We start from the raw sequence: 16,085 nt of genomic DNA on the forward strand, positions 1-16,085 counted from the left end.
CAAAACTAAGAGTTTGTTCACATGATTAGCTTTCTGTAGAAATTAAAAGTGACATGTTACAGTTTTGAGAACAAATAATAACATATAGTTGTGGTTATAGCTTCAATTCAGTCAAAATGTTTGATAAATAAAAAGTGTATATTAGAATTATACATATATATATAGTTTTTGTGAAAATTTCATGGACATGAAAAAGGGACATTAAAGATGTCTGTAATTCAACCAGAGCCTTGCCATTGTATGAGATTTCTTTGATAAAGACAAGTTTTAATATTTTAAAAAAATGCGTTATGCAGTAAGAACTGATTGAGTCTGAATAATTCCCACTATTCTGTTATGCGCCTAACTATTTCTTTCATAATCCAGTTATGTAATGGTAGATTTGGAAGCAGTTTTATTACATTTATTACATTGTTTTATTTGGCTTTGCCAAGAATTTTCCAAGAGTTTCAGTAGTGGATTTTAGATTACCTAAATTTTGAATGGCTGTCATGTTGTGTTTCCACACAGTCAAGTTTATTATAGGCACACTTCTAACACATTTCAAACTGGGCTTCTCTTTGAAATGGGGTATCTAGGAGGAGATTTTCTTACGTCTTTAAAACAAAGCCCTAAAGCAGAACAGGTGTTGATGAATTGTTTCTTAAATTTCTCTGAAATCCTCTGTTAGGAGGAGTAGTTATGTAGCTGAAAAAACAGTTGGCTTTGATTGCTTCCTGCACCCTGTAGGACTTTCACCATGAAGGTAGCAGGGTTTTTAGAAATTTGAAATCTGTTGAAGTGGTTACATTGGGAGGGCCATGGACTGGGGAAGAGGGTAATTCAAGACACCAGCTGGGATAATCTTCTTAAGGCTTCAGTGTTCAGGGGCAAGAAGCCTGGTTAAGACTCCCTTGGGGGTAGATTGAGGCACCCCTGGGGATGATATCCCACCGCTGACACCAGTCAGCCCAGGTTGTGTGTTCCTGTGGGGAAGCAGGGAGGCCAGGCAGGCAGCTTAAGGGCTTGTGGTTGTAGTGTGAGGTTATATAGTTGCTGAGGACTCGGGACAGAGCAGAGCTAACAGCAGTAGTGGAGAGTGGGACAGGTCTTGTGTTGGGATACTGACAGTAGAATAGTTGTAACAAACATCATTGACATACCAGACGACACCAGTGGATGTGTTATACCACGTGAAAACATTTGGAGTAATTTGCAACTGTTGAACAAACTTTGCTGCAATTTGCAACTGTTTGTGGATATCGTTTTTGGATTATAAGACTGGCTCTCAACCACTTGAAATATTTGTGTCAGTTATTGTGTCAGGTCAAGGATATTGGGTTGAATTTACCTGTGTGACTTTACCACATGAGTTGAAGAACATTTTCCTCTTGTGGATTTGTTTTGGATTCTATTCCACATTTCATCATGGTGAAGACAGACTTTGAGGTTTTTGAGTATGGCCATGACCTGTCTTCAGACTCGGACACGGATGAAGTTGGTAGCCATAGCAATCAGCTTCCACTTGAGAAGCCACCATTACCCATGCATGCAGTCTTCAAAGGTATAGTTTGAATTTTCCTAAAATTTATGTATTAGATACCATGTTTTGTTCAAAGCATGCAAAGACTGCATGTACATGAATTGTACAATCCCTCAGTGAAAGTGATATCCCTTCACTTTACACCACAGACCTGATGTACTTGAAAAGTTGGCACAGATTATTGAACATTATCAAATAGTGACCAGGAAGAATTTTGAAAAAGGATTTAAGTTTGAAATAAACTGGAATGTTACAGGGTTAGTTGTAGGGCAATATGTTAATAGCTTCTATTAGGGGTTAAGAACATGTAATAAATTTAAATGTGAGTTACGAGAAAGTGTCCTTTAACCATCCACACATTTTACTTTCAATTAACACGAATATTGTATTTATTTTGATCTGACTCTGCACTAGCATTGATGTACTTTCATCAGAATAGGTTTGAGTTACCCAAGTCGGATGCACAAACTACGAACCAAGCACAAAGGAAAGTGTGATGGGAGGATTGTGTTTTCAATATTTTTTCTACTTTCTCAGGCATTGTTAACCCCTATTCATAGTTGTGCAGGTTTGGCTTGGGGCATTACCAAGCCAAAAGGGCTTAAGACCTGCACCCACTGACATCTAATTACAGTTGCATAATTATTGTTACCACTGACTAGGAAGAAGAAACCAGATTATGTTCTCTTTAAGGAATCACAACTAAAATATGGCCTAAGGCATACTCAGCCACACTCCTTGGACACACCTCACTGAAAGAGACACCCCAAAGAAGGGTGTAATCACTTCTTATTGTACAAAAAGTTTAGCGTCTCTCCTTTTGGGCATTTCTTAATTATCCAGACTTGTACTTGGCAGTATCTTTCAGCAGGTGTGTGATGCCTTACAGGATAGCTCCTGGGTTGTCTCCAACCTGTTGTTAGTGTTCTTTACCTGGTGTTGAGCCAGGGTGTATAATGTGGCTTGTGCTGTTTGAAAAGAATGTCTTAAGTAGGGCATGAATGTAGAGACAGGTGAAAGTGCCAGGTACTGAATTTGATCTTATCCTACTAAGGTAGAAAAGGGCAGGTGTAGAGTGAAGGAACACAGGGAAATCCCAGAAATTTTTTGGCTCCCAAAGTCTTTGGCGTTTACACATTTTGTGAACAATTTTAAACTGTTTTACTCAAGCAAATATGTTGAGTTCCTTTTTTTTTTGGCTCTTGGGTATCTTTTGGGATTCTTATTATGTATTTGAAATAAAATATTTTATTAATGAAAAATACAAGGGTGAGAAAATTGAGTCTGAATATATAGCCTATAGCCGACATTGAAGCATGCGCTTCATTTTCACATTGTAATAAAACTTTATTGTGCTTCACTTGTTTGAGCTTCATTGTCATCCACTTGTGTTTGTACCAACACTGCCATCTGGTCTGCGGCTAAAACACATCTGTACTGACCTATGAGATAAGAGAGAAGTGTGTTCTTGGTCATGCATCAGTCACACGCCTCTGTTTGCAGGTGTACAAAAGGACGGGCTTGTAAGGCCCTGGTTACATGGCTGGCTGTCAGACAGGCACGCTTCATTGTTGACCTGGTAATATAAGTCAGCTGGGAGCAGGTGTTCCGTTGGCTGGTGTTAGAAAACAGAAGTTTAGAGTGACATTGCCATAAATTTTAACAGAATGACTTTCACACCTCATTTACTTCTCCAATAGTTGACTGTCTTACCAGGTTATACAGTTTTGAATTCAACAGCTTGCCATTGGTTACAATATTCAATGTGTTGTAAAGGTTATTTTTTTTTTCCTCAAACTGCTTTGGAGCAAAAATTATTCATAAAATGGCATACATGCACTGTGGCTAGACTATTGAGAGGACTTGTCTTGAGAACATGTGATTACCACCTTTAAAACATATTCAGAATTGGTTTACAAATACTGTGTTTATGAGATTTGTGGGTAAAACATAGTTGTTATAGGTGAAGTTAAAGTCAGCATGAAATGTAAAACTTTAAAAGCATGTACAATTCATTCCTCTTTCAGTCCATATGGCTTGTTTGTTCTAAATTTTTTGATATCACAAACATATTACAGATGTCAACTTGACCAACTGTGGTTTCAGGTACCTGATGTGGATGTGTAATTCGTGTCTTAGTATTCATTAATCAACAGGATGTTTTGTTCTTGTTTTTGGCCTGTCTAGACAGACAGGTGCTTCTGGGAGGAAATGTGAGCACAAAAATTACCAAACTGAATATGTGATTGCTCAGTTGTGTAATGTGTTAGACATTGGGTTTATTTCATCTAGCAATTCATGGCAGGAAGAACACTGTATTGTAAACAAAAGCATCTAGGATACAAAGTAGATTCAAAGTAGAAGTTAATATTAACAGGTAGTTGTCCGGTAAATTGGTTACATGCATGGAACCTGTAAACTTTTCTACCTGTCTTTTTTTTATCCCACTAACAAGAAAATTGCATAAGCAAAATGTTGACATCCTTTCATTTTAGTTGTACACATATCTCACAATCAAATCTTTTTTTTTTAAATCTCAGCCCTTCCTGTGTATTATTACAATGAGATTGCCTGATAAACTCCCACCTTTAATTTCCAACTGGGAGTCCAGGTGAGAAAGAACCTACCTTAGGGGGTGATTGTTAGCACAGAGCAACAATCCTGCCAGTAGAGATCTCAAACCTTTCACACCTTTCTAACACCTTTGTGTTATGGCACATATTAAAGGGATAATTAGACTAAGTGAAAGCTGCCAAAGACAAAGGGGGGAAATAGTGAGGACTGGGGAATTAGGGTTTACCTGGTATTTTACCCCACACTTCTCACCTGTCATTTTATTTACCTGAGCTTTTGAGTAATCAGTGATCAGGCATGTGTCACTGTGGCTTCCCTTTGTACTGTGACAAGGCATGATTTACTTACACTTACCAAGTTCAGAATTTTGAATAACATTAAACTGCAGGTCTGAATTTGAGTAAAACTACTTTCATTTGACATCTCTGTTTAAAACAGAGATGGCCTAGGATATCAGTCAGTGTGTTCACCAAGCTTATGTAGCTTAAACCCACTTCAGTGATGATCATTGTGATGTGTGGACTGTAATATGATACTGTAGTGCTAAGATACCTGTCTGTTGTTAAAGGTATCTGTGATCTTGGAGGATAGTTAGGTTACCTGAGTTTATTTAGACTGGTATATATAACCCAGAGATTTGCACCTGTCCTTCATTCAGTATGACGCTGAGCAAAGGGCTAGAATCAGATCAGCATTTCTCGTACCACGAGTTCGTAGGGAAATGCACAATGTCAAAACCATCTACTGGAGAGTTTTTTCCTTTGAAAGAAGCAGGTAGTTACAATTGCATTTCTGTTCTTCTATACAGTTTTTCCCCAGCCTGCCCACTTTGCACCTGTTTCAGCTTGGCTTCCTTCTGGCTGTATTAATATATCCTTCATATGTACCCCAGCCTCCAAAGAGCTGGCGTCCCATCTGAATGCATGTACATGGTATCAGCTGTGCTGGCATATTGTACTTTCAATATTTAGTCTTTAAATAGTAATTTATTCTCTTTTTTTTTCTTTCACAGGTCAAATCAAGCTTGCTGTGTACATGAACTTTGGCCTGCTTACAGTGCATGGTAAGTGTTACAGTATTATCATTTGGTACTACTTGCAAAACTAGAAGTAACATGCAATACATACCTCTGGTCTTCAAGGTTCTAGACATGATGCCAGAATTTTGACACTCGAAGAAAGGGAGCAAACCAGGATAATTTAACAAGGTTATTGATGGAAAATAGTGTACCGTTTTTTTTTCTGATCACGGCTAGATGTATTTTGAAAAGGGTGTTACATTGACATTATTGTTGCATGCATTCTGTATTGCTTAAAATATTGCGTCTTTTTGCATTCAGGAAAGTTAATAAATATTTTCTGCTTTCTCTCAGTTATCCAGTCCAGGCATTTGAGTTCCAAGTGGAAGTCCCTCTGTGATTCGTATGTCAAGGTAAGCCTAGTAAATCAACTTTCAGTGAATTTGACATAATTTCTGGAAATTTTTTTTAATATGACATGTTACTACAAATGTGACTACATGTCTTGACCTGTTTCACATTTTCCTCTTTTTTGCTGGTGTGATACTTCAGATGTTTAAGATGTGTTCCTATTTTTTGCTTGTTTGTCCACAGATGTCACTGTTACCTGATGAGAGTAAGCGTACAAGATGTAAGACACAAGTTGTCTACGACTCCAACAACCCACTTTATGACGAGAAATTCTCATTGTAAGTGCAACATACAAATGATTTGTTAAGATTTAAATTTAGGATAAAATGGATTTTAAAAAATCCAGATGCAGTAGTTTTTACATTTTAGAAAGTAAATTGTGTCAGAAACCATTTTGATGGCACACTATCTCTAAATTCCCATATGTGTGTTTTTTTTGTTTGTTTTATTTAACAGTTCTTTAACTTTAACTTTGATATTTGCAGTGAACTTTTGGAAGAGGACCACAACAAGCGTTTGTTGATCTCTGTGTGGCACCGTGACCAGACAAGCAGCCTGAGCGAATTCCTGGGATGTATGTCATTTGGTGTGAGACACCTGCTTAATCCCAAAAAGGTAAGTCAATCTGTCTTCAGAGTTTTATGTCTGCAAAGGCTGGAGTTGTAAAATTTGCTTTTAATGAATGCATTTGAATTTAAAAAGTTTGGCTCACATATGTAAATTGTTAATCATGTACATGATTCATCACTTCTTTATCATATTTTGCAAATACCTTTTCCTTTTTGCAGGAGACAACAGGATGGTATTATCTGTTGACTGAAGAAATTGGCCGTAAGAAGCATCTCCAGGTGTCGAAGAAAAAGCAACAGCAGCAACTCAAAGTCAGACGTAAGTTTTTTTGTTGGTTTTTTTTTGTTTTTTAAATAGTACAGTTAGAAAACTTATAAAGCAGCATTTGAAAAGAGAAAATGTCTTTTGTATAAAATATTGAAAGTTTAGCACATAATCATTCTTTGCATTATTTTAATTTCTTGAGTTTACTTTTTTCTCTGCAGCTCACAACAACATCCCTGCCATTAACAAAGATATCTGGTGGATGGACCCAATGACGGTAATTATCTCCCTTCATCCATTCCAAATTATCTTCCTTCCCCACCCTCCGTAAAGTCTCAGTATTTCATGTCCGACCAAGCTTTAAAAGTAGAGACATTCAAGTAGATATACTTTTTAGTTTTATTCATAAAAGTTTCTTATATTTGATTTCTTCATCTTTTCACAGATCACAGTTCTCCGAGGGAAGAATGGGTTTGGATTCTCTGTGATTGAGTCTTGTCCAGTCAGGATCGGTAGAGTTGACAAAGGTAGGTTAAAACACACTCATTCTATATTGCCCCCAACACCACTGCACACTAGTAATAATATGATGTATTATGTGAAATTTTAATATTTTTATAAATAAATGAAAATGTGTGAATATTGTCCATTATTTTTGTTGTTAGTTGTTTTTCTTAATATTAAACTTTCTGCTTCCAGCCTCTCCTGCTGAAGAAGCTGGCCTGAAGAAAGGGGACTGTATTGTGAGAGTGAACGGACGCAACGTTTCAAGGTCCACTGCTGACAGTGTTGTAAAATTGGTCAAGTAAGTATTTACTTTACAATTTGTCTTTGAAATAATTTTATCCTTAAGATCATCATCCAGGATATATACAGCAGTACTTTAAAATTCATGCCATTGATAACTATAGCAATACAGCCTTTTATAAAACTGCAATATTGTGATATATAGATTGTGTTGTCCACTAAAATTAAAAATTATTTAATTTGATAACCTGTGGAACGTTTTCAGGCACAGCAGTGGCAAGCTGGTTTTGGATGTCCAGCGATCACAAGAAGTCTGCATCGAGAAGATGGACAAGTCGCCATGGAGACCATCGTCATCTATGCAGAACCTCAATGATGAGAACAAGCAGCCTGTGCCAGTGTACAATGATGACTTGTCTGAGTTTGACGGCTCGGACAACGAGAGCAGGGAAAGACAACTCTCGGTCGACGAGGACATAATCTTGGCTGAGGCAGATTTCCCTACCAGTACTCCATTGCCATTATTCTGTAATGCTGCAAAGGTGAGTCTTTACCTTATTGATTTTTAATAGTTACCAATCAAGGATCAAAGGCCACTAACATATAAATCCGATTATCCACATGTACTCTGTTTGATAAATTGTAATATCATCTGTACAAAATTAAGAAAAGTGGTTGTACAAATTTTAATTATTTCTATCTTTATTGTTTCCAGACGGTTCCCTCGGCTGATCGTCGTAAGCAGGAAGCTATTCACCGGCTGATGAGCATTGAGCTGGACTTCATTGACTTCATGCACAGCGGAATCGAGAGATACTCCCGACCCCTCAGGCACTGTATCCTGAATGCCAAGCAACACTTGGAACTCTTCCAGAACGTCGAAAAGGTAAGATGTTTTACCTGATGAAATACTGACTTATGTTATCCTATTGTAAGATTACAATAAAAACAAACCTGCTGTAAGAATTTATTGATTGTCCCGAACAGTTTGCAAAACATCGTTCGGAAGTGGAAATGAGCTGTGTGACCAGTTGACCATCTAACATTCTTCGCACCAACTTCATTCTAATAAATGTGCATGATGTCTGTGTTGTGCAGTTGGTGACGATCTCCGAATACCACATCAAGCAGATGCAGGACAATGCCCCGTCTTGCTCTGACACAGACACTACCAGTTCTCAGTCTTCTATGGACGGCACCAACCACTTTGTCAACTCCATCGGCATGATCTACCAGTCTAAGGTAAGGCACTGGCAAATGTGGACATTGATATGTGCTATTATGGCTGTAAAATTGACACTCTTGCACTAATGCAGATTGATTTAAATGAAGCCCAGGTGTAATACATATTTGTTGGTGTGTTCAGTTGTGAAATAGGTAATGTTTTCGAAAAAAAAAACGTGTTGTTATGTCATTGTTTAGAATAAAGTTTAATTGTGTGTTTTCCTTTTCTGAGACAGGTATGTCTTCATTCAGCTTAATTTGGCACAAAAGTTTTAGCATTTGTCATGCTTACTTAACATACATATTGCTTTCTTTACCCACAGATACAACTGCTGTGCCAAGCCTATGATATTTATGCCCGGGGTCTCAGCAATGCCAACAAAGTGCTCTCAGATCTCAAACGATGCCAGGAATTCCAAAAATTTATCCAGGTACGCTAATAAACCTTTTTTGTCCTTCTGTCATATCACAGTTAGTTTCTACCATTTTTAGAAAGGTAAATGTAGTATTTTATTAATTAGGTAAGGCAAATTACAACATAAATGATCTTGAGCGCGGAATAGTAAATCAGACCTCCAATCTGAAGTGAGTAAATGCCGGTAAAATCCATCAATGAATTTCCTCACTCTCTCTGTGTTACAGGATGCTGACGATGGTCGACAGCCCAGTATCATGGCGTTCATCTACCGTGCTGCTCAGCATATCCGTGAGCTGTACCAGGTACTGAGGGATGTGTTTGAGAACACGCGGCCAGACAGCAGGGATTTCTACAAGCTCAAGAGAGTCGTCGAAGGTAAGTTGCACAATCAAAACAAGTGGTGATTTTTACACCATACTTTTGTAAATGTTGGTTATTGATAATGGTTAATAATGAGGAATAAATCAGATGGAGAAAGGTAAAACACCTTAATCTCTTAAATACTGTAAATCACCCTGCTCCATTAAGTTATGGAAAAATATGAGCACCTGAGCACCTCTCCAGAATAGTTGTGAATACAAGAGGGCTATTGGTTGGTGAAAAATTTCCTTGAAATTATAACTGATTTTCTGTAATTCCTCTGAAAATATTCCTAAGGTACTTACCTGAACAGTGGTATAACAGTGTCTTATCTCTTTTTCACTAGGTCTCCGGGAGTGTGTCACGAACATCACCAACTACAGCTGTACCAGAACCTGCAGCTGGGGGTCTATCAGTTCTGGCATCAGCTCAGACTCCGCCCGATCTTTGGGGTCCTCAGGGTCCTCCAGCACGGGGTCTGAATCCTACATGGGCAAACCCAAAGCCCCAAGTCCCTCATTGGCCAGCTACAGGTCATGTGACAGTGAGGTCATGAAGCTCCAGGATAGGCTGATTTTCCCATCAAATGTTGAGGTAAATTAATTTGCTGTCTTTGTTAGGACATGTACTTTATTGAGTTGAAAATCCTTGAAATTATGATACAGTGTGAAAGGCTTGGAAATGTGATATAATGCACATTGTCCAAAGTCTCTTTTGCAGAGTTCTGAATGGTCTACTTTCAAACACAAATGTTGTTAATATTTGTTTCTTGTAATAATTAGAACTACAGATTAGTTTTTTTGTAAATAATTTAAATCAAACTCATGGTTTTACTTTTATTGTTGACAGATGTTCCAACTGTGTGGAGAGGACAGACATTTGATATACAGTAGTGAGCTGTATGAATGGGATGGCCGTGCCTGGGCTAAGGTGAGAACTCGCTAATCTCTCATGTCACCAGTTTTGTTATCAGAACTATTTTGACATACTCTGTAAATTAAAAATTAGCTGAAGATGTTTTTTCGAACTGATGTTAATGTAGATATACTATATATTTATATTCCCTAAGAATAGAACAGTAGAGCGCAAGATTTAGGTTTTTTTTATGGGATTCTGCATAGTTATTCCCCTTGATGCGCACTGCTCTTGGAAGTTGTCTCCCCTGAAACTCAAACTTACAGTTTTCGATTTACTTTCAGATTCACGCCTTCCTGTTCACTGACATTCTCCTACTGACTGAGCGAGACAGACGGGGCTACTACATTGTCCTTCAGAATCCTATCTTCCTCAGGGATGTTCGAGGAATTCACTCACAGCGAGAGCACAGTAAGTAGAAAAACTGACCTAGGTTGTAAATGTTCCTGGAAAGCTAAAATTGCTTTTGTAGTGTGTGTAACAGGTGAAAGCTTAACTTTTTGCCATTGATTTTGACTGTAAGAAGTTCATAGAAATCATAACACAAGATTAACACTAGTTGTTAAAAAATGGTAGTTATTATCTCATTGTTGCTAGAAAACTGAGTTAACTCTTTAATTCTTTGTTTAGAGTTAATGTTTTCTTTTCTTCTTTTTTTCAGAAACTGAATTTGTTATGCATGTAAACAGCCCAAGGGATCCCTTCAGCAACTGCCGCGTTTCATTCGCTGAGAAGCACCTTTTCCGATCACCGTCCTCGGAACAGAAATTCACCTGGAAAAGCCTGATTGAGCAGAGAATCTTCGCAGTACGCGGGAGCGTAGAGCATTTCAGCAGTACCAGCAGCATCAACAACTGTGGCTCCACCGTTATCGTCTGAAAAAACTGAATCATCAATTTATTTATGTGCTCAGACATATGATGGTGCTGCGTTTGCTTCTTGGATCATGAAGGAATTCTCTACTAGTGTATCCTGGGAGGAGATCATTATTTCAAAGTGCTGGCTGAGGATGTGGACTGTACACTGACTTCACTGATGGAAAAAGTTTTCCATGACCAAACGATCAAAGACTTGACAAAAATGTGGAACAATGATTTTTTTCAAAACATTGCAATACGCTTGCAAGTACCTTCTTGAAGGAAACAATGTTTAAGTTTATTTTCACAAAATGACACTCTGTGCTATTGTATAGATACACTTCGACAAACCATTCCAGTGCTTGTGAACTTAGGTGTTTACAATAGGGTACTATTGTATGATGTAACTAGCCTTTTAGTGTTTATACGCTCTGCATGTTTTATTTATTTGGACACGGCAGTGTATTTGTGAATTTTCCTACTGTTTTTACACCAAAATGTGCAATGACTATTTACGGCTCTTCCCACGAGGACCCGTATTTTAAACCTCACAAAAATGATGAGGTGGACATTTTAGCAACTTTTTAACTTTTCAGTAAGAATATTGGTTTGCTAGTTATATAAGAAGTGTGTTTCCTTGTGTAAATTATATTAATTAAATTAGAAAAAGCAGAAACTTGGACATTTATAAGTGTCCCTGCACCAGCAAATGTCATGGTAACTTATGAGATGGTCAGTACCAGTTTATGATTTCATCTTTCAGAAAGCTGTCCAATGTGCTTGTATTTTTGTTAAATACTCCGTCTGTTTTCCTGTACAAAGCTTGTTAAATCGTGTACATAATTGTCTATAGGTTTTGTATCATATCGAAAAAACAACTTACACAAAGTATTAAAACAAAATGATATACCGTGAAAATTGCGACTTCTTCGATTTCTTCATGTGTTTGGTTCCTAGTGTTTCCAGCTTTAATTTGTTGTTCCCAAGTACCACTTGACTGTCTTCGACTGACTGTATTCTTCAGCAGACCATCCAAAGACCAGTAAGGTTGGGTTTCCACTCTCAGCACAGAGCATTATGGGATACATATATTATGACTCATTCATATAGTGTAAATTGGAAACTTTTATATCTCCAGTTACGACTTACAAGGTTCTCATGTGATTGATGCGAGTATCTGTGTCACTTTAAAACCTTTTTTTTCAAATACCTGAAAGTGGGAAATGCCGATTTGTGAAATGAATCCATGATCTTCTCACATTTTCCATGGATCTCTTAGGAATTAATTTTCCTGTGAAAAGCAAGCAAAGAGAAATGCTGGATGTTCTCACCTTGTTTTGACCATCATAGTCCTAATAGAATTCTTTTAGATGCGTGAAATTTCAGAAACTAGATTGTGACCAACAACTATCGGTCAACTTAACAATCCTGTCCCCCAGCTTTGAACCAATCACCCTAAATGTCACAGTGATTACTGTTCGCATGTTTGCAAGGTGTTTATTCAAGCATATTCTGAAGGTACTATCCTGTGTAGACTGATAAGATTCGAGCCCTGAAACTGGCCTACCTAGCCAATGTAGTGACTCCAAAATCTTATTTAAAATGTGCATAAATTGCACAGAAAATTGTTCTTTCATATGCTAAAAGATTGAGGAGTGAGATACAGGCGAAAGCGAGCTAACTGAGCAAACTGATACTAATAATTTCACCCTGTGTTTGAATGCAGAGTTCAGAGAGCCTATCACAATATTGTGAAAAATGTATTCCTTGACAACCCCATAGTATAAGTGAAAAATTCTTGGGTATTTTTGAATTCTGCATCAGTACTGTGTTTTTCACGCCCTCAGTGTGAATGGTTAACTATGGCTGTGGAGTAGGGGAATAGTCAAAACTGACATCTGGATGTATGGGTACCTGTGCCTTTTCCCAAGTTTTCGTGTCGTTAAGTACTTGATTCTTTTAATAAGTTATAACCCTTGCCCAGTCAGCTAGAGGCTATTGAAAGTGTCTGTACGAGAAAGAAAACCAAAACGATCAAACGGGTTTTAAACTTCATAGCAGATTGCTTGATATCTCGCTTGCGACTGTTACTGATGATTTGTTTGTTGATCTGATTTGGGATTAACGTCACTTTGAGGATTAATTCACACCGTGTCTTTGCTACTGTTTCGCTAAAGTGAAAGCTGAAGACACCAGAAACAAGGACCCATCCAGTAGAATCTTAATGATAACCGTGGTCGAAGTGTGTTTGGCTTATTCCTCTTGTGCTGATTGCCAAGCAAAGTAGCAGATTAGCATGAAGTGATTCGTGATTTGATTGATTTATTTATTTGATTGGTGTTTTACGCCGTACTCAAGAATATTTCACTTATACGGCGGCCAACATTATGGTGGGAGGAAACCGGACAGAGCCCGGGAGAAACCCACGACCATCCGCAGGTTGCTGGCAGACCTTCCCCCTTACGGCCAATTCGTGATTGAACCTCAGATAAATGAACAAAGGCTATATCCACTGCTCCACCCTTGTCACTCCTTAGCTAATCAGGTCACCTGTTCAAATTCAACTTTCACTGGTTCGGCCCACTAGCCTCACATCCGGTTTATAAATGAAAAAATTCTGGTTGATCAACAAAACTATTTTTTTTTAAATTAAACTGAAATAATTTTTTGTTTTAATCACTAAATTTTTTAATTCAAAAACTGGTTTACGAAACCGACCTTGTCATCTTGCTCAACAGGAGTGACACAACGGTTTCGGTCTCGTATATGCAGTACCCTTTAATGTGTCAATCAAAATAAGATAAGCTGGGCAGCACGCAAAGTTAGCCTTTTTTTATGAAAAAAGTGAACTTGTTCGGTGAACAAATATTACGCCATGCATAAAAAGCCCGGCTTTAAGGAATTTGTAGATTTCCTCACTCTGATTGATATATAAAGCCTTGCATGACGATAATACATGGTTGATGTCAATCAGATGGGCGTTAGCACAGTCTAACATTCACTCAAAAAGTCAGCCTGTTAATTTTAACTGAAAGTCTGTTGTCTAAGTGACGCTAGAATGTATTCTGTTATTATAACACAATATTCTATCACATTCAACATAATATCCTGTTAGTCTAATAGAACGGTTGTGTTGAATTAATAGAATGTATGTGTTATATTTAACAGAAAAATCTGTTGCAATAGTAGAATATATTCTAGCATCACTCAGACAACAGAGTTTCTGTTGAAACTAACAGATTAATTTTTGGAGTGTTCGCCAAGCCTACATGCATATATATATCCACCTTACACGTGAGAAAGTTGGCCAGTGACTTGCCAGAGGGCGGTGTCTTTTCCACCCAGGAGACAGACCTCTATCACGTAAGTGAAAAATACGTGAGTATGGCGTTAAGTAGGAATGAGATTAACAGACATGAGAAGAAAGAAGAAGACTTTTTGGCCCGGAGGTAAACAGAGTCACGCCAGTCCATCTTAATCCATGAGATCCACAACTCTAATCCGTCATCGGTAAGAGGTGTGTCAGTTCTCTGGCAAGACACCTGAGTTCCGCCGGCTTTGACACGAACAGATGTGTCAGGTACCTGGCAAGATGATTTGGTTCCCCGTCGGCCCACTAACCTATAGACATTGGGTGAATTTCGTCTAGTAACTAACAAATTGGGCGTCGTGATTCCCCGGGGGTCGAGCAATATTGACATTGGTGAAATTTTTGTGATACCGAACAAGTTAGGAGGTGTGGTTCCCCGTCGGCCGACCAACTTAGACATTGGTGAAGATTGTCAGATCCTTCCCTAAGAGCAGTGGGTCCCTGTGGATCTGTGATATTCCCACGGCCACATGCAAACCTTACCATCGTCATAAAGGTATAAAAAAGTCTAGCCTGGGATTAAGATAGACGTCTATCGTAATCCCAGTTTCGTTCTTAGCTATGGTAAAAAATAAATCAGTCATTAAGACAGAACATTTCGTTGCGTTCTTCTCCGTGATAAGGGCTCTTGCAAAAGAGAAAATTAGCTTACGGTTTTAAATGAGGATGAAAATTTCGATCCATATTGCAAGATTAAAGTCAATATAATGGAAAAAGTTGCTAAAAATTTGGTGTTGTAAAAGTTGATGCATCACAGTTGCTATTTTAACTGTTACATACTTCAAATATGTATCACATGCAATTTGTCTGCTGTTTAAACGCCAAATACAAGATTTTTTCGCTTACAGAACGGGGATATACAGGATGGAGTGATGGCACGAGCAATGAGAGCAAATGGGGCATGAAGAGATTTGCTGTCCAAGACCAGAATCGAATCCACAGTTCGTGTGTGTCCTAGCATTTGAAAGACAAGCGTCTTTAGCGCCGTGCCCTGTCCAGTTTCCCCCGACCACGCATCTATATAATGCTGGCCGCCGTCTTATAATATTCTTAAAATATTCTTAAGTATACGGCGTAAAACTGTGATCACGACTGCCTTAGTTATACTTGATATGTAAACTTCATCAAAGGACAGACCCTTCAACAGCTTATAGCTCTCAGGTTATATAAACACAGAATTAGACAAGACCTTGAAACATACATTGATCGATAGAATAATGTTAAATTTATGCATTCTTAATCAGTTGCCACTCATTTATACATTACGCGCCTTCAGTTGAATGGATGGAATGGGGGTGGGGGTGGGGATGGGTGGGTGTGGGTGGGTGGGGTGTATTTATTTATTTATTTCACTGGTGTTATATTGTCGCTTTCCACTATGTACGATGACGGTCAGATTTATCGGTTTTCTGTGTCACATCTGTATTTCGGGGTGGAGTGTATTTATATATATATATATATATATATATACACACTAAAGCCTCAATTTGTACACCACGGTCTATAATACCCCGTTCACACGGACAGAATTTAAACCGGATCAAATCTGAACTGGTTTAAATCGAAGCCAGTTGTAGAAATGCGCGCGTTCAGATGACTTTGGGGCCATGTCGGTTTTAAGCCAGTTCAGGGATCACATTTAAGCCGGTTTAGTCATTATGACGTCATCCTGACCTCCACGTATCACGGGCATTTAATCCAGTTATCGCTCACATGGTCAAGATAAATCGGTTCAAGCCCTGAAACTAGATTAAAGCTTCGTCGCATACAGGCGACGTCAAACTGGCTCAAAGCCACTTTCGCAAGTTAAACCAGCTTAACTTTGCCCGTGTGAA

At 38.3% G+C, this 16,085-nt stretch overlaps 1 protein-coding gene across 1 annotated transcript; it reads left to right on the top strand.

Moving 5' to 3' along the window:
- The first annotated feature begins 1,407 nt into the window (after positions 1-1,407).
- On the top strand, positions 1,408-11,000 carry LOC135480446 (uncharacterized). Its single transcript, XM_064760281.1, has 18 exons — positions 1,408-1,543; positions 5,109-5,159; positions 5,469-5,527; positions 5,709-5,803; positions 6,011-6,140; positions 6,314-6,413; positions 6,581-6,636; positions 6,805-6,886; positions 7,059-7,164; positions 7,372-7,648; positions 7,822-7,992; positions 8,205-8,348; positions 8,654-8,761; positions 8,973-9,123; positions 9,455-9,702; positions 9,958-10,038; positions 10,308-10,434; positions 10,685-11,000. The coding sequence occupies exons 1-18, from the start codon at positions 1,408-1,410 to the stop codon at positions 10,900-10,902; spliced, it is 2,340 nt and encodes a 779-aa protein (XP_064616351.1). The 3' UTR covers positions 10,903-11,000.
- Positions 11,001-16,085: the final 5,085 nt, after the last annotated feature.

Source organism: Liolophura sinensis, chromosome 13 (assembly GCF_032854445.1).
Source record: "Liolophura sinensis isolate JHLJ2023 chromosome 13, CUHK_Ljap_v2, whole genome shotgun sequence".
NCBI lineage: Eukaryota > Metazoa > Mollusca > Polyplacophora > Chitonida > Chitonidae > Liolophura > Liolophura sinensis.